This window comes from Puntigrus tetrazona, chromosome 13, assembly GCF_018831695.1.
Source record: "Puntigrus tetrazona isolate hp1 chromosome 13, ASM1883169v1, whole genome shotgun sequence".
NCBI classification, from domain to species: Eukaryota; Metazoa; Chordata; class Actinopteri; order Cypriniformes; family Cyprinidae; genus Puntigrus; species Puntigrus tetrazona.
In genome coordinates this window covers 11,104,045-11,130,628 of record NC_056711.1, presented here as the reverse complement: position 1 = coordinate 11,130,628, position 26,584 = coordinate 11,104,045, and the positions used below count along the sequence as shown (strand labels likewise).

General features: G+C 39.6%; 1 protein-coding gene across 1 annotated transcript in view; it reads right to left on the bottom strand.

Moving 5' to 3' along the window:
• zmiz1a (zinc finger, MIZ-type containing 1a) overlaps positions 1-26,584 on the bottom strand; it is a 112,680-nt gene that overhangs the window by 15,998 nt on the left and 70,098 nt on the right. The window contains 4 exon segments of the mRNA XM_043256084.1: positions 11-46; positions 8,470-8,575; positions 12,638-12,751; positions 17,828-17,947. Coding sequence (XP_043112019.1) covers positions 11-46; positions 8,470-8,575; positions 12,638-12,751; positions 17,828-17,896 — 325 coding nt within the window. The 5' untranslated portion in view covers positions 17,897-17,947.

Sequence of the window (26,584 nt, the reverse complement as noted above, 5' to 3'; positions counted from 1 at the left end):
AGAAGAGTACCTGTGTCACTTTGACATCTCCTGCAGGTGGTGGTTTCTGTAGGGTTCAAATTCAACATTTTACTCAAGGGGGCAAAGAAATATTAAAGACAAGATAGTATCAGTAAGCAGAGTAGACGTCATCAATGGGTGAACTGATGTCCTGGTTGAATTGATGGGACTTAACACGGTTCTTAACCCTGGTTCTGCTCCGGCCTGCTGCACGAAACACTGACTTCTCATCTCACTAAATATCAGTGCATTGGCTGAAATATTCCAGGTGCTTGCACATTTGTCAGAAATTTCAAGCTAAGCAACTTAAATGTAATCTAGGATTATGGTCTAACACAATAGTGGTATTATTAAAAAGAATGTATGCATTTAAAAGACTGTTCGATTCTTTTGAATTTAATTTAATTTAAAATCGTAACATGACATTCCAACATCTGCAATGTTAAATAAGTAAAAATACATCACAAAATCTCTCATGACATATCATTTAAATTACAGTTGGACAAATGTGCAGAAATCTTGATGACACTTTGTATGACTAACACATTTGTCACTGTATGAGGAAACATCTAAATATCAAATTAGTCATTAACAAGCATAAAGCAATTCAACTGTCAACATTTTTTTTTCCTACAGGCTATGACTACCCTATATTACTAACGCAAATTCTCTATTGGGCTTCATAATTGGTCCTTATGTCAATTCTTAAGACAATTCAGGCACAGATGGTTAAAACTGTTATTGTAATGATTAAGAGGATGACTTTGATACACTGTACATATGCGTTAATATTAGCTGTTCATTCATATCCTTATTTACATCGATTGGTTGTGTATTTCTACACTTCAAACTTAGCACAACATTTTAAAATAACTTTTCTATTTTAATATATTTTTAAATGTCATTTATACTGCAGTAAAAGACCATTTTTCTTACAATGACTACAATTAGGAATATTGTTAATAATTCTGCCAACTAACACAGTTTACTAGACTGATGTCTATATTACTGTCTTTTGAACACCTTTCATCCATTCAAAATTAACAATCAAAAAGGTCAGCAGTAATCTGACAGTTTATGGTTTGCTTCCTTTGTTAACATAGCCAACTTCCATAGATGTTTACCTTGCGTTCACTTTGTAACTAATGGCAACGGTAAATGTTTGCACTGGGGCGATGGCACTTTATCAGTGTCTGTGGAAAATTCATGAAATGCATTTGCTAGTCTGCTTTTTGAGCTCAGCTGAACAACAGCTAAAGTTGTAAAATATAACCTGTACTGTATTTTATTTCTGTGATTTCTCTTTTGTAACCTGAGCTGCTTGCTGTAAATACAGCGATACACGACACATTTAAGTCTATTTTGCTACTGTTATATTTTGAGTAATTATTCATTTCATACATTAGACAATCAACACCCTATTCTAAGATCCAAATCCAAACGTAAAAAAAGATACACAGAGAAATACACAGAGAAAATACACAGAGGTGTCTCATTGTCTTAACCTCAAGGGAAACTAGTGTAGTTTAAAGACAGCTTAGGAAAATTTAACTAGTGTAAAACATTAGTACGCCAATACGTTAGCATAACATTTGCATGTTTATTTAAAGTAAATCCAGCAAACACAAATGACACACGGCAAAGAGCACAGAGCTATTAAAAGCTCCTCAGCACTGAGGAGGAAGTTTCACACATGAACAGCAGGATCCTCATTACAGCAAACTGCTGTTTATTTCCTCATCAGCATGTACTCCGAGGCCGAGAGCTTTAACAAAACTTCACAGGAACCTGTAGACTTTGCTCAAGCAGTATATTATCCTTACGACGCTTTAACTGCCGCCCTGTAGCAGTTACAAGAAACAACTACTTACTATAAATATCTAGGGATCATGCCTCAGACACTGCTGTAGAAACATAAGAGATGAAGCCGGCTTCTAAATATACAAACAGCAGGGGCACAGCCATCACTCCCCCCCACCCCCATCACCCCCCATTCACAGAAATTCCCACATTCATTCCCTCCCAAATCGGCCCATCGAATACTACCCCGAATGCACTGCAAAATAAAGCTCCCCCGTCCAATGATTTACAACGGCATAAAAAACGAACACGCGCACACACACACACTCGCAGTAGCCGGCATAGAGGAAGAGACTCTCCATGTAACCGGCTGGAGCCACGCTGTCGCCAGGCTCACGTCAACCCGCTAAAGGACTGACAAAAACACTGTGCCTCAAGTAGGTCAGCTCTCCTCCTGGAGATAATCAAGCCCACTCTGACCCTCTATGTGTGAGCGTTTGTGTGGGAGAGAGGGAACTAGGTCAAACGCAGTCAGTTGTTACGACTCGATCATGTGCAGGACTTGCGCATACACCTGCCTGCAACTCGCTCGCATGCACTCCGACCGTCACGTGACTTACCGACGCTTGAAATCTGGCTCTCATCGCAGTCTTCTCATTGCACAGAGAAAATGGGATTTTACCAGCAGGCAAAGACGAACCCGTGAGAAATCTACGAGCTTTTCTGTCTATCTCGGTCTGATTGTCTGGGGCTCTCTCTCTCTGTTTTCCCTCTCTTCGCCTGTCCAGCGACTGCACAATGCACATCAATTATTCAGCGGCGGTCTCTGGGTTTCCAGTGCAAAGCCAATCACAGATGGAGTTCTGTGCTAATGGGCTCCTGCTATACCTGGCTCCTCTGCTCCAAGACGTAGCCCACAGGGAATCAGGTTAAGCTCTTCGAAAACTTCAGACACACACACACACACACACACACACACACACAAAGAATGACAAGCCTGTAAAGTGTCTGCAGTGCAAAACCACAAAATGAACAGGAAGCACCGTTGTGTTTCAAAAGGGTTAAAAAAAAAAAGCAAGAGAGAGAGAGAGACAGAGAGGGACGTGGGGGCAGGGAAAGAGAAGAGAGACAGAGGAAGAAAAAACAGCAAATGTCCTCTCACCTCAGATGTATGGTGTCCTAAGTGACGTCCACATGCCTAAAACCCTCATTCATTCATACAAACACAAACACACACACTCACATGCATGCATGCACGCACGCGCACACACACACACACACACACACATTTCCATGCAATGCGACGGCCACTTTGCCAGAGGGCGGAAGGGGGAGAAAGCATGGGCGGCTCACATTTCAAACTTGCAAAGAGGGGGTGGGGCCTATAGTGGCAGACGGGCTGTATCTTGGCCCTCAACCAAATCATCCGGAGAAAGACTGAGAACAAACAACACGCTCAGATCAATTCGCTTAAAGCTGCGTTCGCAACCCCGCGATTACTGCTATCAAAGCGGGTGAATCCCGTTCACTGGTGAGCTAATCACATGACACTGATGTATAAATCCATCAGACCGCGCGCGCTAATTAAGCCCGGGGCTGGTGGGCGGCCCTCCTGAGTGTCATGCGAGGGTGAAATTAATGGAAACTGTGTTAGCTTTTAACGCTAAGTGCCTAACTTGACACTTGCTAACACTGTTAATTACACACATCTAAAAGTGTTGAATATCAGAAAGGGATCCAGCACTTCCCCAGGCTGTCAATAGCATGCGTCCATTAATGAATTAATACATAGCTGTTCTTCAGTCCTTGAATTAGCGTTGCCTAATCTGCTAATAAAAACGCTGTATCAACAGCAGAATTTTTCTTGACGCTGCACAAAAAAAAGCACTGTAATAATTTCAAGTGACATTAAATTAGCAAAAATTCATTGAAAGCTCCAACGTACCACAAAGACTTACTATAGCACGAAGCATCAAGACCTCAGTGTGTGCGCCTTCTCCCCGGCTGGCATTGAAGCGCTGCGTGTGACAGATACCTTTAATATCAAGCTACGAGGGGATGAAATAACTCAGAGAAAATGAGAGATGTCAAGACTACAGGCTACATGAAAAAGGAGGTGAAGAGCCAAAGCTGGCTCAAACAGGAACTTGAGCTTCCTTTAACTTTTACTGCAAAGCAGTGAGTCATAACCCTCCACCAACACAAACACATCACTCCAGTCATTCTCTGCAGCTCTCAACTTCAGTACTTTACAAATGAGCAATCTTATAAATAAGCTGATGTTTTTGATGTAAAAATATATCATAATACAGCATAATTGTTTCGGATTACAAGCTACAATGAATTAATCAGATTGTTTCTGAGCAGATCTGGAGCATCTAAAAGTAGCTGAACTCTTGCTGAATGATTACATCAGAAAACAACAAAATCTTAAAACTGATTTAAGTCCAAAATAAGGCTGCACAATTAATCGAATTTCTAAATGCAAATCACAATTACATAATCCTTCTAAACGCCGATTAATCATTCAAAATTATCAAATTATTTTATTCTGTGTGCTTAAGATGCGTTTGTTTCTATCTGCATGCTTTCTTACAAAAGTGTTTTTAGCCCGTTTACTTTCATCTAAAAATATGGCATGCGGTTGCTTCAAGCAATGGTATAAACATCATTCAATGTATATTGTGCTGTAATTAATAATTGCAAGTACAATTTCAAGGGAAAAAATCAACAATTATGATTTGTCATAATCGTGCAGCCCTAGCCCAAATTAACTGCTTAATTAAAAAAAACATGCATTTTTTTCTACAGTTTTAGTACGGTTTGTTACACTCAACGTTGTCATCCAACTAATGAAAAATAGTCAATATGCGTTCGCATTTGCGGAACTGGCATCGAAATTGTTGAATTGCTTGGTAATTGCTTATTCACCAACGATCTCTACTTTGATGTTGCAGACTCAAAGCCACAGCGAATGTCTCAAGTAAATGTATGAAGTAGGAACTGTAGGCAGATAGAGGTAGGCAGGATTTGCGGTATATCAAACCAACGGGGAGGTCCCCGGGCTTGGGTTTCTTGTGTATTTGCACTCGTGTCTTCTCTGTAAACCATGTGTGTACATGACATGTGAATTACGGCTGGGTGCTGGAAAGCGATCCGTCACCCTCGACATGGCGGATTGGTTGCTCCTGACGTGCCTTCCAGCTGGGCTGATTTACAAGCTGCTGACAGACTTCCTATGTAGAGCAGGAACATTCCTCACCGTTGCGTTGAGAGATCCGTTTCACCCCATAGTGTGGCCATTGGCCAATTTCATACTTTGGCCAATCCGCTGCTCAGACAACAGCCATGTGTCAGATTTACTTTGACGTGCAATTGCGTCAAACAACCGTATCTCTATGTTTTCAAAATACAAAAACAACAAATCAGAGCCAAAAACTTTCACCAAAATGTAATTAAATGTGGGCACCATCACTCACTAAAAGTTGTTGAGTGTGTAATTGTTTTGTTTTAGTCACAAAACTGTACAAATAACTGATATAAATAATCGTGAGGACTCAATCATATGTAATTATTTTAGAAAGAATTATTTCTTTGAGCATCAAAAATGACGTAAACTATGGAATTCTTATAAACACTGGTTAAAGATTTTAGAAGGAAAAACAAAGCATTGTTCAAATTCCTGTACTTAATGTCTTCTGTGCTTCGTGCCAAATCTGCTCGATAACAGACTTTAAAAACACTTGAATTAAGACACACCTTGCAATTATCTTGTCGCAACATCTCACTCTGAACAATGGCACACTATCTCTGCTCCTGTATGCAGGCACAAACGTGATTTTGAAAGTTGACTTTTTTTCAGGAAAATGTTTAAATAATAACAGGCTTTCTGAATGGGGCCATGCGACTGAGAAACATGTCCTAATAGACAAACACATTAGCTGTCAATCTCGTGACTAACCTGCTCTCGATTAAATATCAGCATGACACATACAGAGGGAAGAACTCGATTTCGATCTAAGTGAGGGGACCGTTGTGACTGACAGGATATTGTTGTAATACTTTCAAAAGCAATTATGATGCTGTGTATAATTAACATATGCTCAATAAAAGCATCTCAGACGAGGTATTTAGCATTTCTTGCTACAGACACAACTCTGTGCTCTAAAGAAGGAGATTTTAGACTAAATAATTATCCTATTGCACTGGCGGTGGGGTGCCGAACAAAGCCTGGTTAAAAAGTCTGTCAGTAGCATGTAAGCAGAGAAGATCAGACTCAATAAGAGCACTCACACATACACACAAACAGATGCAAACACACCGTGGACAGATAATTCCCATAATCACAGATTAATACTGTCGGATAAACCAGCTGACAGAGAGGTCAGCACTCACAAAACAGCACGTACTGACAGACTAGACTTCATCTACACACATACACCACATTCCTGAAGATCAGCTGGTTCCTCATATATATATATATATATATATATATATATATATATATATATATATATATATATATATATACATATATATACACACACACACACAGCACACATATATATACACGTAAACAAAAACTTTTATTTTGGATGTGATTAATTGTTTGACAGCAAACTTATTCATACATGTTATTTTTACGATTTCACAAATTTATCTTGTTTTATTGATATTAAAAATGAGAACATGTTATTTGAACATGCTCGTGAAATCTGCCATTGAAAAATACATGCCTCAAGCCAATGTGCTAGATTTGCCTGCATCGCATGTCACAAAACAAAGGAATCCAATTGACCATTTTATAGAACTATAACTGTTAAAATGTAAAATTAACAAGAGCTCGATGCATAAATATATGTATTACTTTACTATATCTTTCAAGACATCTGCCGTTTATCCATTACAGGTACTTAACATTCTTTTACGAGAGGCAAATAAAAGCGTAATTCTAAGTGCAAGTGGATGACTTTTGGCCATCCTCACAGCCAAGTGTCAGCTGCATTGTATATCACAGAGACAGCAAAACATGACGGATTCATCCTGCAGCCAGTGACTGGCTCTCCGTGGCCGCCTGATTGTGCATTGATCGTGTAATGTGGGAGTGTCTCGCGCCAGACACACTGAACTCCGGTGTGTGGTGTCGGGTGGCCGCCCCTCTGTCGCCATCCTGCCTGTCACTGGGTTTTCGCTGGGGCTGCACTTTCTCGACAAATCCCTGACCTGACGTACATATCTCTTCTCTCTATTTTTTTCCTTTCGCTCTTTCTGTGTGTGTTTGCGTGATGGATGTAGACAGATAAAGGGAGAAAGATTGTGTGGCATCAAGGAGGAGAGAAAACGAGAGGGACAGAAGATGGGTTTATGGGACTGAGCCCTGCCACTGTCGTCTGTGTGTCTGGGGGTGGCAGACGCCCTTATGATAGAGGTAAGATGGATGCCACCATCATGATGCACAGAGAGAGGAAGTCTGAGTCATATCTGCTTCCAGCCATTTCTTTATCAGCCGCTGCTCTGAATGCGATCACTGGTATAAACTCTGCTTGATTCTAAATATCGGAGATATCTCTAAAACTGAGAAATATTTCAGCTATCAAACAACATGTGAGTGTTACTGACAGCATACTGCCACTATCTCTGCTGTTTACTGCAAAAACACATTTATGAATCAGTATTTTTGTCTTGTTTTTAGAGTTTCTGACATCCTTAAAACAAGTTTAATTACTGGGAGTAAGTAAAGTAAAAAGCGATTAATAAATAAATGATCATTAATACTTAAAATATTAAAACATTAAATGAGAAACTTAAAGACAGAAATGTTGTCATGGTGACTAACTGTAAAAATCTAGTACGAAAAATGACTAAAACTGAAATAGAAATAAATACAAAACTAATAACAAAAAAGGACACTATTAAAAAAAAGACATAACATACTAAAACTGAAAGCATAAACTATTTCAATAAATATTATAACAGTACATAAATACTGCTTTCCAGTATAAAGACAAAAATATTAATTAAGAAAATAAACTTTGCAGTGATCTAAAAGAGAAATATGAACAAAAAAATGTACTGGAAGGCCCAAGATGTCCCACAGTAAACATGGTTAAAATGGACAGTTTATCTTCATTCTCAACAGCGAGCCATGTCAGGCCTTTCTCAAATGAAGTACACTCACACACCTCAACCCCGGCGTTTGCTGGCCATCTATCTCTGTTTGGCTGATGCCCGTCCGCAATTCACTTTGACAAATGTACAAGAACAGGACACTCAGCTTTGGCTGAGAAGGTCAGGATTTCAAACAGAGCTGATTACAAAGCGATGCTGCTCCGCTGATGGATGATTGTTGGAAAGTGAACTCTGGCGGCTTTTCAATGAATTATTCTGGGGTGGGGGGGTTGGGGTTCTGGCACACCGAGAGCTCCACGTGTAAAATCGACAGGAAAAGACAACCTTAGGAAGTTAAATCGTCTTAAGGAGATGAGTGAGTGGCGGACAAAGGAAAGTGAAAGGATGCTAATGCATGGCCGTGCGCTGTGATTGCATAATGCCGCAATTAAAAGATTTCCTGTCACATCGCTAAATGAGAAATGTGGATTCATTACAGGCAGAGTGTCTGTAGCAATGATGAGTGAGAAGAAACATCGCAATGAGAGAAGCGGGTCTCACCTGCCGACTTAGGGGTGAACTTGTCGCGGTTTGCCGCGCACACAGCCAGGAGCCGATAGCCGAGGTCCAAGTCAAAACCCTGCTGCGCGGCCACGCGACTTACAACCTGCGGAAAGAGACCACATGAGCATTAAAACGGCTCTTTGTGAACTTGCGTTTCATCTGCATGTGTGTGTCCATTATTTGCATTCACAAGAGAGGTGCAAACAGAGTTCTCCGCTAAAAGACTGAAGAAAAATCAAGCTGAAATGTTCTAAACACACTCTTTAGCATTAAGGCTATTGAATTTTTCAATAGTCTACATGAGCTATGTGCAATTAAGCTTCCTTGAAATTCTACCCCAGACTCCCATGAGAGAAGCGAGAACCAGCGGTATACTCGCATCACCCAGCTACCACCCCCCTCTTCCTTGTACACCAAATATCTCTCCAAAAACTACTCATAAAAGAGCAATTTCCCTTTTTTAGTGCAATCATATCAAATATTTATATATGTGCATGAATAATGTATTCAAAGATAAAACAGCCACCTCCACTGATGCAGAATAGTGTTAAGACTGTGTTGATATTTGCAGGGCACGATTGATGAGCTTTCCCTAGAGATCTGTGTGACTGGTGCGCAGACGTCTGTGTTTGTTCTCTGAATACCCTGATCCGCAGAGACCACAGCCCGCACTTGGCCCCTTGAACTCACAACTCCAGCTTCTTTCAAAGCATCTTGTGATCTTTCGCGAAACAATTCAAAAGCGTGTAAATAAAACCCTAAAGCCACATGTAAGACAAAGGCGGTAGGTGACAACGTTACACACAGAATACATAACTCTGGCTTTACCTGTGGAATCTCTTAAAGGGACTGAACACTCAACAAATGTCATTTAATCACCCTCATATTGTGCTAAACCTGCATGGCTGACTTTAGAACACAAAAAGAGAAGCCAGTATGTCCAAGCTGCTCTTTTCCATATAATGAAATACATGGTGACCAAGTTGCTATCATGGTCCTGATTCACTTTCCTTACATTCATTCTGCCAGATATCTTACTTATATTCCATCGCAAATGTGAGTAAAGTAAGACAGAAATTATTTTGATGACCTCATCCACTGAAATGATACAAAATGAAAGCTTACATATTTTAGACCACAGGCTGACAATGTCATAAAAAAAAAGAAAAAAAAAACATTTACAGTGGTTAAGTCACCTATTTTTCATCTTTAAGTTATGGGTTTAAATATTGCTCTGAATAGCATTCAATTTGAAATAATTCATTTTGTCTCCCCTTTCACTCTCCATTATTTTATCCATCAAAAAAGACACAAGCAATAGAAAATGAGAGGCATTCAACCTTTTGTAATATCTGCTGTAAAATCTGAACGAGGCTTGCACATGATCTTTAATGACTCATGTATCACACTGCTGCAGCTGTGTGCTGCATTTATCCACTTACTAACCTTCTCAATTCTTAACACCCGGCGCTTGACGTGCAATTTGTGTTCCACATGGGGTGCAAACGTGACTCTTCTTAATCATAAATTGTCATACATCTGCTACCAAGGCGGTGCAACAAAAATGACAAATCAAACCTGCGCTGACAGATCTCTATTCATGATTTAATGGTCAAATAACAGCTTAACGGGATTCTAGAGTGCCATCTATGAAACTGAAAATCCAGCCCAGTTTTTGTCCTCCGGTTTTTTGGAGATTTTTGGACAGGCAGTGCCGCTGCGTTCTTGCCAAACTTTAATTTCCCTTCTGCAGCTGCACTTGCCAAACGCAGCAGCCAGGCTTTCTGCCATGAGGGCTGGTATAGATTCCACTGGCGTTTAGAAATGCATCCTCTCATAAGCCTTTTCCACATAATCTCTCTTCTCAGAACGCAGGCCTAAAATATTAAGTGATTCAACAGAAAAAAAAAAATATCAGAATCACTGAGCCACGCAAAGCTCCTCGGTTACAGTTTTGCTAAAGGGCTGAGGGCACACAAAAAGTGACGCGCCATATAATACACAAAACAAAAATGGCCATTTATTTCATTCCAGAGCGAGGCCCACAGCACTGCAGATATGCAGGGTTGACAAGAAAAGACAGTGGGACAGCAGAGAAAGTTGTCATCGCTAAAGCTACTGACAGTTTGGAGATGTCATTTATCATTTGGCTGAGTGCTGATATTGTGCAGCTGGGAGACAATAGAAGAACAGCTCCATATGCAGGTCTGCGGAGAGCAGAGAGCTACCTGCTGCCTGAGGGGAAATGTGTAAGACATGTCCACATCTGTCAGCCAACATTCTTATCTCCCCAGTTCTTTCATCTCTTCACCATCCTCACCGCTACATCCTCACCTGGGGAGAAGAACCTCTCCGCTGCTCTCCGAGGGACCCAGCAATGCATCAGACAAATTAATTACAATATACAGAGCACAAACATACTGCGCATCCTTTCGGAGTGAACGTGTGTGTGGTGTGAAGACGGTGTCTGGGGACACACTGTCATGTACACACACACGACACCGACTCCAGAGAGAGAGGCTGAACCAAACTCAGGCTGTCAGAGCCGAGCAGCAGGAATACCTGGAGAAAGCTGTCCGTTAACATTCCCCTTCTTCTCAAAGGCAGTAGCTTGGCTGCTGCAGAGACCCTTTCGTGATGCAGTCAGGTTGTTTTGAGCTAATGTTGTATGACTAATCCAAAAAATTAATGACACTAAACGCACACATAAAAACCCTCAACAGCACCAAACGTTTCAGGTCTTTTATGCTCACAAATGTGTTTATATGATCAGAAATACAGTAAAACAGTAATATTGTGAAACATAACGAAATACACAACACGTAAATTTTAATGTCATTTATACCTCTCATGACAAAGCTGACTTTTCAGCAGCCATTACTCCAGCCATTATTGTCACACGACCCTTTAGAAATCATTCTAGAACTCTGATTTGGTGCCTTAGAAACATGACTTATCAAATACATAAGAGTTTTTGCTGCTTTCAAAAACATTAAGAAATCTTAAATATTCCAGACCGGTAATGTACGCTAATTCAGTAAAAATGCTAATAAAAAGCTATTAAGGGATTCAATCAATAACGTAATGGAAGTTTAACTATGGTGTCAAGGGTGGTATTTAAAGAATGATTACATTATTGTTGGCAAAAAGTTGTCATTTACTTTAAAGGCTCTAATATTAGTGCAAGATTAATTGAGAGTTATGTCCCACATGAGGCACTATACACTATGCATTGCATTCTACAGTCTAGTGTAAGTGTTATTTTGTCATCCAACATTGAAATTTTGCCATTTGCCTTGCAATACGAAAGGTAAACTGCAACAGTTGAGTGCATGAAGAGTCCAAGAGTTCCTTTTTTGGTTTGTTTGTTATTTTTGGTTAATTAAGTTCTATTTATGCCACAAAATGGCATAGAAACCTCAGGACAGTGTTTTACAAACTTGCTTATGTTTACCTCTGGTGCTTCTGCTGTAATAAAATACACACTCAAAAATATGATGTCAATTGTTTAGCATTTTAATTAAGTAAAATAAGTGTAATTATTTTAAGCTTTATTGTGGCATTGATCTAGGACATATGATGGCAAATTTTTAAGAAAAAAAAACCTCAGCAAAGACACCTGATGTAAGTCTAGCCAAAACAAGCATATTCTGAGAGCCTCCGGTAAATCAATACAAGAGGAATTCAGATCACAGAGTGGGTGTGGGGCTGAAATGAGTCCAGTGGAAATCAATGGAAAATGACTGTATGCCCACGAAAAGCACCTGGACTGGAGATCTGAATCAGACTGAAGGTGCTAAACACTGGCAATATGCCACAAACAATGACTGTAAAGGGAGAATGTGGGGTGAGTGCCCTACTGTATGTTCAGCACCACTTATAAAGAGAATTAAATGTGAAAAGTTCACCTCACTAATTTTATTACACCTGATTCTGCATGGTGAGACAGGAAAACAGGTATTTCAAAATCCAAAAAAAGAAAAACCTTAAACACCAGTTTCAGACAGAGGTTACAGGAGGGAAGAAAAAAAACAGAGAGAGAGAGAGAGAGAGAGAGAGAGAGAGAGAGTGGGTGGGCAGAGGGACACGTGAAGCGTGACTGTTGCTTTAACCTTCGTCACTGGCCCCTGACATGAGGACAAGACTTGAGCAGCTGCTGTCTTACCGTCAAGCATCCCATAAGGCTTTGCTCAAATGGCCGCTGGAAGGCTCGTGGGTCTCCGCACCAGTCCAGTAGCTCCGTGGCCGCGGTCTGGAAATTGGCCGGATTCTGTAAGTGCTGTTCGAACAGAAGAAATCACAAATATTACAACATTAAAATCTAGAAGGAAAAACAATATTTAAGAACTTTATTTTTAGCAATAACATGACATTATCGTCACATAAATATCATCACATCAAAATCATAACTAATCATACTAAAACTTCGCATGCAGGAATTCAAGATAATATATAGGTTTTACACTAAATAGTGATTTAGAAATATTTAAAAGAAAAAAAAATCTCAAAGAATTTCTTCTATGTTCCACAGAAGAAACTCATACAGTAAAACAATTTTTGATATATAATGTATGTGTTTTTATATACATACTGAGGGAAATAACATAAGAACATAATTTAGACTTTGTACTGTTCTACAATATTACTTTAAACAGACAGAAGTAAACCTGCTGAAAAATATTTAATGAATATATAAAAAAAAAACTTTTGAGAGGATGTGAACCAAAAAAACTAATCATTCAACTGATTCTGCTCCTTTCTGAATCATTTACCATATGCCTTTTACATTTTATGGCTTATCGACAAGGGGTGGTATTTTGATCATGACTTAAAGTGGATATGGTTTTCAATCAGCCAAGTGCTCAAACTCCTCCTGCCCTTTGACTCGGTGCATCTGCGCAGCCCTGCAAGAACCCAGCCGGTAACCCAAGGCCTCCTGGTCCGAACGCAGCTGTGCATTCTGGGACAGATCCACCCTTCTGACAAAGAGCTCAGTCTGCTTCAAGGCCTCCTCATACACCGCAGTGCGTCCTAATCCAGACTCTTCATCATCTTTTGTCCACTAAGATGTAATAGATCTGCACCTCTGAAAGCAATAGTCAAGCAGGGCTGGCCAATAAGGCGAGCACAAGAGGGGGGGCTTTGTGGCAGAATTGAATGAGAAGAGGCTTATTCTCTTTTCCCTACGTTTTTTTTTTTTTTTATTTATTGAGCGCCGAGGTTGTTTATCCTCCCCTCAGGACCGCCCGCCAACTCCCCCTCCCCAAACCCCAAACTCCCCAGCGACCGGTGGCGCACAAGACATGACAAGAAATTTAAACAAACGAGCAATCTGTACACCCTCTTCAGAGCCTTTGCACGTTTAATGCTCCAGCGTAGTTTGGCCGCTCCGAGGAGGAGACTGCGCACTTTGAAGACCATTATACTCCGACGGACACCTCCTCTTCCCCGGCTCGCAGCGAGGAAGCGGCATTGTCTTCCGAGGGCGGCAGAGGTCGCCATTTGAATGAGCGAATTTGGTGTGTGTGTGTTGACAAAGAGCTCATCTGACAAAGAGCCAATGTCTACTGCCGCAGAACCCCGCTGAGTAAATCCTGCACAGCATAAGGGATATGCGGGTAGAAAATGTTCCCCCTCTAGCCGCAAAAAAGCTGGTGGAAAAGAATCTCCATTTTGAGGGAGGCGATTCTTTGTTTAAGAGGACATTCTGGCTCCGACCGCACGATTATCAGGAATAAGAGGAGGGGATGGAAAGCTCGCTGTTGTGATGGTGGCCACTCGGAGCCGTGTGTCAGCAGCGAAGGGTTTTTGGCAGGATCTCAACACAGGTGTTAACGCAACAGCAGCCAAATCTCAGCACTCCACCTTTCCCCCTGCTAAGCATGTGGTGTCCAAACAGGACCTCTCTACCTCAGGGCAGCTCTGTGTGTTATGATCAGTCACTACAGAGGCATTAAAGTCATGTCACCTGACCAGGCCTGGACATCTACGCTTCTGATCATCTATACTAAAATATCACTGCATTGCAGTCATCGTATAAAGGAAAAAAATATTTTTCTTGCTGTCATCTCAGTCCGGTATTAGGAACCAGGTTGCAAAAATAAATCATTATGAAGTATATGAAGTGTGTCAGAACCATAATAATATTTGAGTATTTTTTTGATGTAAGATTTCTAGGCCATTTTATATAAATGCATATTTATAATATATTCTAGTGCTGTCAAACGATTAATTAATTAATAATAAAGTGTGTATTTACATATACATAACATACACAGTAGACACACATTTATTACGTAAACAATTGTATTTTATTTCAAATGAGATTAATCACTTGACAGCACTAATATATTAATATAATTAACATTTTGTAAAAATATATTCTTTTTAAAATGTGTGATAAAGCAAAATAATAATAATAATAATAATAATAATAATAATAATAATAATAATAATAATAAAATACAAAATATGACTTGTCACAATTTTTTTTTTAAATCTTTAGGAAATTTTCTGGAAAGGAACCTTGAAATTATTTAAGCTGCATTCAGTACTACACTCAAGGCAAAAGACAAAAAAGAAAGTCAGGATCTTGATATTTCTCTCATCAGCTAATCTGTCATAGGAAATCCCTGAGCACGAGCTCATTTCAACAGTCCTACACGGAACATGGGCCATGAATAACCGCCTCCTCCAGTATCAGAATACTCTTCAGCAAATTTGTATTCATGTTCCATGTGAATGATAATTTCTTCTTAAGAAGAAAAAAGAAAGACTGTCTAATTAAACTGAGTCACTGTGCCATGTTTCACTTATTATTTCTAATCATTAAATTCCTCCTCATGTTCTTGATGGAGAATGAGCCGAGAGAATTGTTCTGATCATCCGAACGTTTATCATGCATTCAAAGGTAAACACTGTGAATGATAAGAGTTTTAGTTTTAGTTAGCAGAATAAATTGAAGCTGAACAAATAGGGGAAAGAAAATGAGCACACTAAGCTCAGACGCCACAGTATTACTTAATGAGCTGAGAATATATATATATATATATATATATATATATATATATATATATATATATATATATATATATATATATATATTCAAATTAACAAGAAAAATTTGAATTTGTAAGGAAAATTGATCTTGGCGAGATCTTTGTGATTCGGTTCAATGCACTGGTTGGACTTGAGTTGATTGTGATGTCAGTGTGCTCCTCTCAGACTGAAGAGGATCTCATTTTGTGTGATTGACAGCTATTGGCTGCTGACTGCTCAGCGTGCAGGCTTTAACTGCTGGTGAGGAAGCCCGCAATGGGAAAACAGAGGAATTCTGCAGGAAGGGCTCCGCAAATGAAAGTCAGATGGCAGTGCGAGAGTCTGGTGGTATGAGGATAGAAAAAAAAAAAGCCAAAGAAGTCGAGAGAGAAAATGGTCCGTTTGATCGACATTACAATCACAACATGCTGATGGCTTCATGTGGGTGTTAGTCATGAGATTGGACATAATGTTTTACACTACTGTCATTATAACCAACTGAGTAAAGTTGAGGGAAGAATAGATTGAATGACAGCCCAGCGTATGATTGAGTGACAGGATGACAGAATGATAAAAAGAGGGAAATGGGACAGAGAGGAAAGGAAACACCCCTATTAGATTGAAAGAGTATCAGGTTTTGACATATTGATGTCACAAACAAGAGAATGTGTAGAAATAGTCAAGGTATTGGCATTTCCATATAAACTAGAGGCCATTTACATTTGGATGTTTTAAGTGTACTACTGTGTTCGGCGCTGAACATCAATACTATTGTTGCTGCAAAAAAACCCTGCCTAAAATACTATTTGGACCTAAAATGATAAAGTATACTTTTGAATGCCGTCTCTGCTTAAACTGAGCTCATTGAGACAAAAGTTCTGGCAGCTAAACTGACGACACTAAATATGCCATATCAATATGATTAATGAGAAGCAATCGATTGCGTTTTGTCTTTAGCTTTAATCAGACTCAATCTGCTATGCAAAACAGAGATAACAGTGTCATTTGTAACCAATTAAATAGGCTCAGAAATTCAATGGATTCTTACATGCTGTAGACATGATCTTATTAGCACTAAGACTTGCCTAATTGACGCAGAGACAACAAAGCCTAGCGGAAATCTGTGCGGACATGAAAAATGCTGAACTGTCTGTAATATACAAGTTGGCATGTCAAATATTTCCATAAATCTGTCGAGAGATGCAAAATGTCACACCTACACAGCACTCTGCAATTATCCAAGTCTAGAATCACAAGACATAGCCTTGGGTCATACCTAGTTATGTGTCTGGCTATAGTTGTGAATATCATTTTTTTTATCCTGTCAAAAGTCCTCTTTGATTTATTAAAACGTGTGGACATTTGAGTTAGTTTTCATAAACTTAAATCAATCAAATGTTTGCTTTAAATGCAATAATACCCGCTCCTATGGTTTGTGGTATAAAAGAATGGGTTTACTCACTTTTATGAAGTGAGTTGATCTGACAAATCAAACGACAAATCAAATCTGACAAATTAAAAAGTCTTAATTAAGTCAAGTTTGTTCAACTTTTTAATGTTTTTAAAAGAAGTGTCACCAGGGCAGCATTTATTTTGTAATTAAATGCAATAAAAACAGTAATATGATTAAATGTCATTACAATTTAAAGTAACAATTTTTTATTTTAATGTACTTTAAAATGTGACTTATAACCGAGTAGAAAAAAGCTATAATTAGCCTTCAGCGTCACATGAGCCTTCAGAAATCATTCTAATGATGGCTTGGTGCTCATTAGTATTATTTATAATATAATAAGAATAATATAATTATAATTTATTATTTTGGCACAATCATTACTATAAATATTATAGAAAAACGTATCTGTTGATTTTTTTTCGAGATTTTTTGGATAAACAGAAAGATCAAACAGCTATTGTTTAAAATGCAAATCTTTTGTAACATTATAAATGCATTTTACTTTCTCTTACTTCTCTTGATCAACACAGCGCATCCTTGCTGCATAAAAATATTTATTTCCTTTTGAACATAGCGTAATTAGTTCGATTTAAAAGTAAAAGAAGCCCATGGCATGTCTGCATTTAGACAGTCAAGTTGTGCCCCTGTGTTTGTGAACACAAAAACAAGCGCTGGCTAATAGAGGATGCTTGTAAAACAGCCGAGAAGGACAACAGGGTTCAGACTCCAACCATATTCGGCAACCTGATATGAGCCAAGCTAATGGAAGACTACAGATCGCCATCAGAGAGGCACTGGGAGACCCTGGAACAGTGAACAGACAAGACAGACATTGTGTCACTGTGGTTCTTTTCTCCTCACCTGTTTGATGCACAGCAGCCTGTCATTGGTCTGCTGTATGTGCCTGTCCATCGAAGGAATCGAGTTCATCTTGACTGCTGCCTCTTTCTTTCTACCTGGAAGCCATTAAAGTTCTTCTCTCTGAAAAATGGACAGACAAAGAGAGGAGTGTGTCAGGCTGAGAGAAAAACAGGAGAGCACTTCAGCGCAAATCTGTGATCTTCTCACACGCTCAACGAGGCCCTGAAAGACACCGAGCGCTCAGATGACATTTCAGTAGTGGGTGAGGAGGAGCCGTCCCATCCATCTTTCATGTTGACGAAGTCGCTCCAATGCAACTTTGACACTCCTCTCAGAATCTTCAGAAAAACGCTACCAAAATAAACAGCACAACTCGCTGAGGACGGAGCAGAGAAAGTGTGTGTGCGTGCTGAAAGAACTGTGACCAATTACACTCCAATCAGACCTCTGCAAATGCCTGAACCCCATCAGTGTGTCTATTACACGCTGTTAAAGGTATCAGGCCTTACATTCAAGGTTATCAATTTAGCCACGGCAGGCTGATTTACAGTTGCGTTCGCTGGCAAATAAACGCGAGGCCCCGTGGCCAGCGCTGTAACTCACTGCGCCGACATGCAGAAGGATTAATTGGTGAGGAACGGGATCGTCGGGATTTCATCTCTCATCTGGCCACTTCACCACCATCACTCTTAAAATTCCAAGGCACAAATTTAGTGGGAAAAAAAAACAGACAGAGTGCAAAATTCCCTCACCACCCACTGCAGTGGTCTGATAAAGCTCTCTTCAAATACTTTGGCTGTGTGCGTGACAGGACGGGACGGGGAGCGTCTCTGGCTCTCAGGAGGGTTAGATAGTGCCCTATATATGTTAAAGCAGACAGTGCATTTCAGGAAGTGATGTCGGGACAGGTATTAAGAGTGCTTTCTTAAGCCCGCATGAAATGTTTAAGCATGTAAGTCACGGATGAGGCGACATAGGCCTGGTACCTGCATAATGGAAGTGTGCTGAACTCAACCTCGAAGTCATAGAAAAAGAACAACTTGCACCAATTTTACACAAAAATTTCCAGATAATGCGTGTGAGATGGAAACATTGCAAAAAAATTATAGAAATTATCAGTATTTGCATTAAGTTAAAAAAAGTATATTATATATTCCATCTCCCAAGAAGAAGAATTTATTTATTTTTTATTTATTAATTTATTTTTTTCCTCTTTTCTTTCAAAGCATAAAAACTACACCTATAGTATGTAAACAAACTTTTATTTTAATGTGATTGTGCTTAAATGTTTTTAAAATATCCTCAACGATGCAGAATTAAATAATTAGTTTCTCTATTTATTTGATACACATACACATCGAAACTTGGATAAAATAACTTTTTTACATTATTAAGCACAGCACTAGAAAAATTAAGGACGTGTGTGAGCTGATATTTTTCATGCTGTGGAAATCGCAGGTATATGTAAATGTAATGCTAATTTGGCCAAACTCTCTGACAGGATTTGGGTCGGTGTGGTTGCAGTGACGGTCAAAGGCCAGCAGGTGTCTCTCTCTCACACACTGCAGTCCTGCCACCCTGACCATCAGCACCACCACAAATAACTGCTGAGTGTTCCTTTAAGCCTTTACAAGCGCTACAAATCCTCTCCTCCAACCCACTAACAGGGACCGCTCAAACCAGAGGCTCGCCTGTCTGACCTTGTGGCTATTGATTAACTATTTCCCTCCTTACCCCGCTGTCACTCTCACCTCCAGCTACCAGCAGTGAGAGCACAAGGGGGTGTTGGGGGGAGAGACTGCTCTCAGTCTCCTCCTCCTCTTTCTCGTGAGACGGCTTTTGTTTGGTGTGCAAACTCTAAGCTACGGGCTTCGAGAGGGTGATGATGACATGAAAACATCTTTACAGCAGCAACTGAACATCCTGATCCATGACGTCAAAGAAGCATAAAGCGGAGTCCAAAACTCCACGCAGCTTGATCACGCATCTCTCTTTCTCTCTCTCTCTCTCTCTGTCACTCTCTCAGCCCTCAGGCAATGAAGGCTGGAAAAACACCAGTTATATAACACACCAACTACCTCAATGAAAACAAACTCTTGTTCTCATTATTCAAAGAGAAGCAGAAGCTGGCCATGGAGTCATTCCAAACTAAAAGTTTACAGTCAGATACTTGGCCAAGCTTTAAGAATTTCACAGTATTTAACTGCTCCTGGACGTAATCATAATGATATAATGTACACCAAAAGGCAAATTAAACGCACACAAACTCAAATCACATTTTCTCTATGTAATTATAAGATCAAATTTAATTCCCATTATGTTTCTTATTAGCGTAATAAATAATTAAATATAATCTTGTGTGTGTGTTTAAGTTGTGTTGGTTTAATTTGCCTTTTGGTGGACACACACACACACATATACATACATATACATATATGCTCACACACATTCAAAAAAAAAAACAGAAGAATAAATCATATCAAACGAACAAAACTATGAACAAGTCTAGACATAATTCATATTGTCAGAACAAAAACAAAAGCAAGTAAGTGAAGTATAAAAAAACACTGTGGAAAGCCGCTGTTTATTCTTATGAAAGGTGGGGTCAGACAGAGGGCTGAGAGAGAGATGGAGAGAAAGAGAGAACTTAGTTTGTGCAGGAAGAATTATCTCTTCATAATCAGACACACACTGCATGAGTGAGCTCTGCATTTCCACTCTCGCTTGACTCCCTTTTCAAAGGCAGCTCTCTATAAATACCATCAGCCGCTCTCTTGGGTTAAGGACAGGGATTGAGAGACTGATATCAGCCTAGAACACAATTCAAGAAAAAGGCCAAGCTTAAAAGACTGATCATAATTACAGCTCACGCTCAGATCCGACCATGAGATCTTTACAAAGCTCGCTCATGTGGTGCAAACTTCTCATTCGCCACTTTAACACGGGACAATAGTTTCACAACTCAATCAGCATTAAATCTTTGCAATCTCAGTCTAGCCAAGAGCTGCCCACTTGTTTAGAAAAGATCTGTCTGACTGACATATCAAATGTCCAATCAGAACTGAGCTTCAAGTCAATAAACACAGTTCACCTAAAATGCAAATGATCACAATTTAACCTTGTTTTTGGAAGAAAGCAAAAGAACATATTTCAAAGAATGTTGATAACAAATTTGACAACTTTGCTCAAAGTATCTTCTTTAATGTTCTATAGCAGAAATACGGAAGACTACACTTCTGCTCTATCCAAGTTATCTTGTTTTAGATATTTTAACATTTTCCAAAGATTTGCTGCCCCTCATCTGTCGACCTAATCTAGTTATTAGTTCTCCCAACAGCTCATAAAGCTCACGTTCATTTCCAAGTGGGCTGATTCGCTCTTGACTCGGATCGGAAACTGGCCATTTCAGCCAGGTCTCGTGCACAAAGTGCCTCAGACGGTCAGTGCATGGACTGTGGGCGGTCTGTGGGTGGAACGTACGGGACTCGCTTTCAGCTTGGCTGATCAGATTGCAGTCACGCTAAAGATCAGGCAGAGGGAAGTGGCTCAGCACATGTTGGTGTCACAGCTGGGCGGCAAAGAAACAAGGGTCCACAACAAGAGCATCCCCATTTGGTGCCACATTCCTGTCTTCTCCAATCGATCACCCCTAACTAACACTAAGCCACCTATAGTGGCCTCAGAAAGACACTTATACTACCTATCAAAGGTTTATTTGAGGTTGGTAAGAATTTTAAAGGTTTTTCAAATTAATTTCTTAAGCTAAATTTATTTGGCTATAACAAATTGGTTACAATTTGTGAAATATTTTAAAGTAATTGTTTTCCATTTTAATATATTTGAAAATGTATTCAGCAGACATTACTGCAATCTTCAGTGATCCTCCTGAAATCATTTTAATGTACTGGTGGTTTTCTACTAAAACTATCATTAGCAATGTTAAAGATCATCATGCTGATTCGGGTTTTTTTTGGAAACCATGACATTTTTCAGGATTATCTGTAGAATAGAAAGCTAAAAGAACAGTTTTAAATACAAAAATACAAAAGATGTCTGCCAAGTTATTATGACTGATCAAATAATCTATATAACGTGATATTAAAAAAAACTAACAAAAAAAAAAACCTCACTTTTGACTGGATAACAAAACCAAATAACATCAGGAAAAACAAATGATGCTAGAGCCTTTCTCAAAACTAACTTTTATTAGCAATAATAAACTCAAATAGTTCTTAAGTTCTTGCGACTATAAACTGTTTTTACTACATCTATTATTAAAACCTTGGTGAATTGCTCTGCATGAAAAGTGTACTTATGTTGTCTGTCTTAAAAAATAAAGCCACTGTATATCAAAAGTACAAATAAACTCAAGAAACAAATACATTTTCATCTAAGTCCTAAACCTTGTATAAATCCCCAAAACAGTGAGAAACATGCAAACAGGGAAAGACAATCAAGCCCATAACTATATGGTTGGTGTTCTGTGTGTGTGGCGAAGAGCAGTGAACTGGACAGTGGCCCCTGCAGACAGCACAAGGCAGCGTTTGTTATGTGAGTCCAGAAAGGCAGCGTAAAGGCTCTCCACTGCTCTCTATTGTCCTGACCTAAAATGTGCCGTAATCTCCTGAGCAGTCTCTCTAGCACCATATGTGTGTGTGCTGGCCTCCTCCTGCCCCCATCTCTCCTTTTTTCCCTCTCTTTCTCCCCCATTCTCTCCTGCCACTCAGTTCGCCCCTCCTCCCTCTCTCTCTCTCTCCCTCTCTCTCTCTCCGGAACCCAGGCTGCGAGCTCCTTTAACAGGCTGGGGAATGGATTCATTTCATCTAATGTGGTTTGGTCTGAAGCAGAGCCACTCACCCTGAGCAAGAGGCTCCCCACTGCAGTCATGTGTTTTCATACAAGCCAATCAACACAGCCGCACCGGCTCACCATCTTCCCCCGCCGTGGCCCTCCCTCTCTCTTCCTCTCACGCTCTCTATTTATTTCTTTCACTCACTCTACCTTCCTCTTACTCTCAAACCGACTCCCCCTTTCCGCTTTGCCCCCTCCCTTTCTGCCACCCCCTCCTTTTCTTCTTTACATCTGCCTGAGGCTTTCTGTTTCATTCTGGTCACAAGGCACTTAGCTACTGACTCGAATCTGCTTTTCTGTCCCTTCACCTCTATGCTCACCTCATCCTCAACGATATCACAGTCCCCATCCTTCCTGCTTGCTTTAATTTGCTCTTTCTGTTCCTTTTTCTCTACCTGTCTCTCTCTCTCTCTCTCATTATTTGTTAGGAGCTCGGATCTGTTGGGATCCCTGCTGGAACAGAAGGTTGGTGTGGCCCATCTGTGAGCTGATGGGAGAAGGGAGGGCACATGTACAGGCAGACAGACCTCCCCCGCCACAAACTCCCCTCAACTAACAGACTATTTTAATTAGTGGTCAGCCATTAAATTTGTAATAGCGAACACAATCCACATTAAAAGTATTATGATAATTATTTCACAAACACAAAAATTAAGCAAACAGCTAATTTTAGTTAACTAAATATTATTAGTCACGTAAAATATTTACTTGAAATTTCAAATTTTTTTACATTTACGGTTGAGACTGCGCTGCATTAGATATCTTTCAATTTATATATATATATATATATATATATATATATATATATATATATATATATATATATATATGAATGAATATATATATCAAATTTACCATCACCTCGTTATATATATTTCCTCTACAAAATACTAACAATTCAGCAAGTATTCTCATGAATGCTCACATCTGAAACCATTCGACACTGTGATTCTTCACACGCTGTATTTCTTCACAATTCCTTTACACCTCTGTAGAAGCGGAACGACCTCAGTCGGTTTGACCTTGCCCTTGAGTAGGTGAATGAAAAGCACATCACTAACAGAGGGCGAGTATGGCCGCCCTGAAAATAATGTCAACCCAGCATTTCTTGTGTGCAGGGAGCAAAATGGATCCTAGCCTCATACTGATCTGCTGCTGGGCCGCTGCACAGATAATATCCACTTTAATTTCTCACCTGAGGGGAAGTTCTCACGAGGGAGCTGCTGACGCCAGGCTGGGGATGTGACAGCCATTTTTCATCAGCTCACCGCATGATGCCAACACGTAATAACCTTTTTCCACTAATCTGGGGTCAGTTTGAATTCATTTTATTGTGTATCACTGTGGTTTATCGTAAAGATTTTCCTCCTCAGTGGCCGTTTAGACACCCTGCACTTCACTGCACGGAAACAACTACGACATCACTCTTTAAAATCAATTAATTACCCAATATAAAGAGAGTGATGAAGAAAATTAACTCTTTTACACAGGCAACTATCCCTGAGGCTTGTGCACCTCCCAAAATGGGCAGCCAGTTTTGAAATTGTCCGCAGCTGTTTAACTATTTGATATTTGAGAGCGTTTGGCGTCTATAAATATTGAACAGCAGTACGGTGCCAGGGGTCTCTACAATGGCAGGTATGTGTCACCAGATACCCCAGGACAATCCCATCATGCCATGAATACGTTGGGGGGGAAACAGAGACGGTATTTCTAGGGTGAACTCACTCTCCCTTCTGCGCTCATTCCTCGGCGTCTGCTCACTTCAGCTCTGATTCACTGCGCGGGGCAAGACCCGAGAAAAAAAAAAGAGCTGAGAAAAACTCCAGCTATCTCAGATAAGAGCTCCCTGTGTCTGTGTAGCGCTCGGCCCGTCCAACCTGAGATGGCAACAAATCACTGTGTGCGTAAATCACGATTTAACCCTTCGCTCTTATCAACACGCTGCCCAGGATTGCCAAGCATGGTGGTTGGTGTGTGTGTCTTTGTGAGGCTGAGCAAAAGCATGTCCAGCATTCCTAACAATCTTCTCTCACCCTCCTCTGGCTCATCCTGAGATTCTCTCATTTGTCAGAGATCGCCAACTGCCAGGCCTGGACAGCCTTGTGTAAATAAACCAGGAAGTGTTTTCACCTCACAGTGGGTTAGAGTGGCAGGAGCAGTAAACCAGCTCAAGTCCCCCGCTGCTGGGGGCTGCTTCTGTTGAGTTCCTTTACTTCCTTTTGAATTATATGAGGAACACAAAGCAGTGGTTCTCAAACTAGGTAACGAAACAACTGAAATGAGGAGCAAACAACCAACTAACAATGTTTACAGTTTTAATTCAGATAAAGGACCGCTCGCAAACTTTTACAATCTATCATCTTGACATAATGCCATTTTGCTATTATTTCACTGAAAATAATTGTTAAATCACAAATTCACCAGAAGGCATTCACAAAACGTAAAAAAAAAATTCATAAATAAAAGTAATATTTCAAATAATTTAATTTACACTAAAAATAAATGTGTAACAGAGTACAAACATATAAATAAACTATATACAAATTTTCTATATACTAATTTTTTTTTTAAAGAAATATAAAGGTTATCTGTTTTTGCAAATGATATATGCAAATAATATAGACAAATAAAATTTTACAACTTTATAACAAAAAAAAAAAAGAAATACTGACAAAAAAACAGTAACGCTGAATCAATCAATTGATAAATCATAAATTTTGAGATAAAAACATGTTTTTTCACAAAAGTTTGTGGATAACCAATAAATAGAAATCCAAACAAAATACACTGTAGTTCTACATCTGTTTCTGTATATTTCTCATTACTCCGGGCTGTGGTTATGAATGGATGGTCAGTAAGTCTACAAAAATCAGGTCACAGTGAGACACATGATTGTGAATCTTATGTACTGTTCCCATCTAAAAATAGCCCCTAATGCACATCAAGGCAAGGAAGCTACTGAGCATCTCTCAGAGCATAAAAGACGCCTTCAAATGGATTCAGGAGCAGAGTCGCATGAGATGAATGCTTGTCATGTGAAAGTTACAAAGATTTCATACATTTACATATCAATTTACTTTTTAAAAAAGAGAGAACTCAAGCCTTGGCAGTAGCATGGCAAATGTTGGAAGTTTACTACACCAATTTATTATTTCTGTGGTATCACTGAAAGAAAATGCGGTCTATCATAAAGATGCATAAATCCTGAGATTTCTAATTTAGGGTGACAGCAGAGAGGAGGAATTCCAGGCCAGGCTTTTTAGAACAAGAAAAAAAGAGAGTGTAATTTACGTTCCTGCACAGTTGGTAAAAGTGAAAGGCTGTATTTCAGGCTGGTGGATGAGATCTCAGGCTCTGTCTGTGAGCTCAGCCGAATAAAACATTGGGTTTGTGGACCATGAGTGAGGTGTAGAGTTGACAGACCGGTGTAAACTGAACCCTGCAGGCTGCAGACCAGCTTGGCTGTTGGTGGATATCTCAAGGCTCTTACTGCTGAATAGGTAAGCTGAGAAATTCCATGGCCTTCTGTTTAAGGCCTGCCCTAAAAGTGCTGAAACATCAGCATCTGTAGTCTACCGCTGGGCTCTGGACTCTGACTCAAACACTGAAAGACAGAAGCTCTTTCCCTTATGTCAGAAGACCAAAAATAATAAATATTTTAACAAATGCTCTAGGTATTAGTGCTTTTTTAATGTCTAATGTCAATACCTACAGAGAAGGCACTCAGAAAATAATTGTCTCACAAACTCTGTTTTTCTCTCTTTCTTTCTTTCTTGCCAAAAAAAAAAAAAAAAAAAAAAAAAAGACATTTGCATCCAAATAAAAACTAATTACAAAAAAGTGCATTATATCGAAGACATTGCCTTGATTTATACAGCAAGATCACAGATGAGAAAAGCAGTG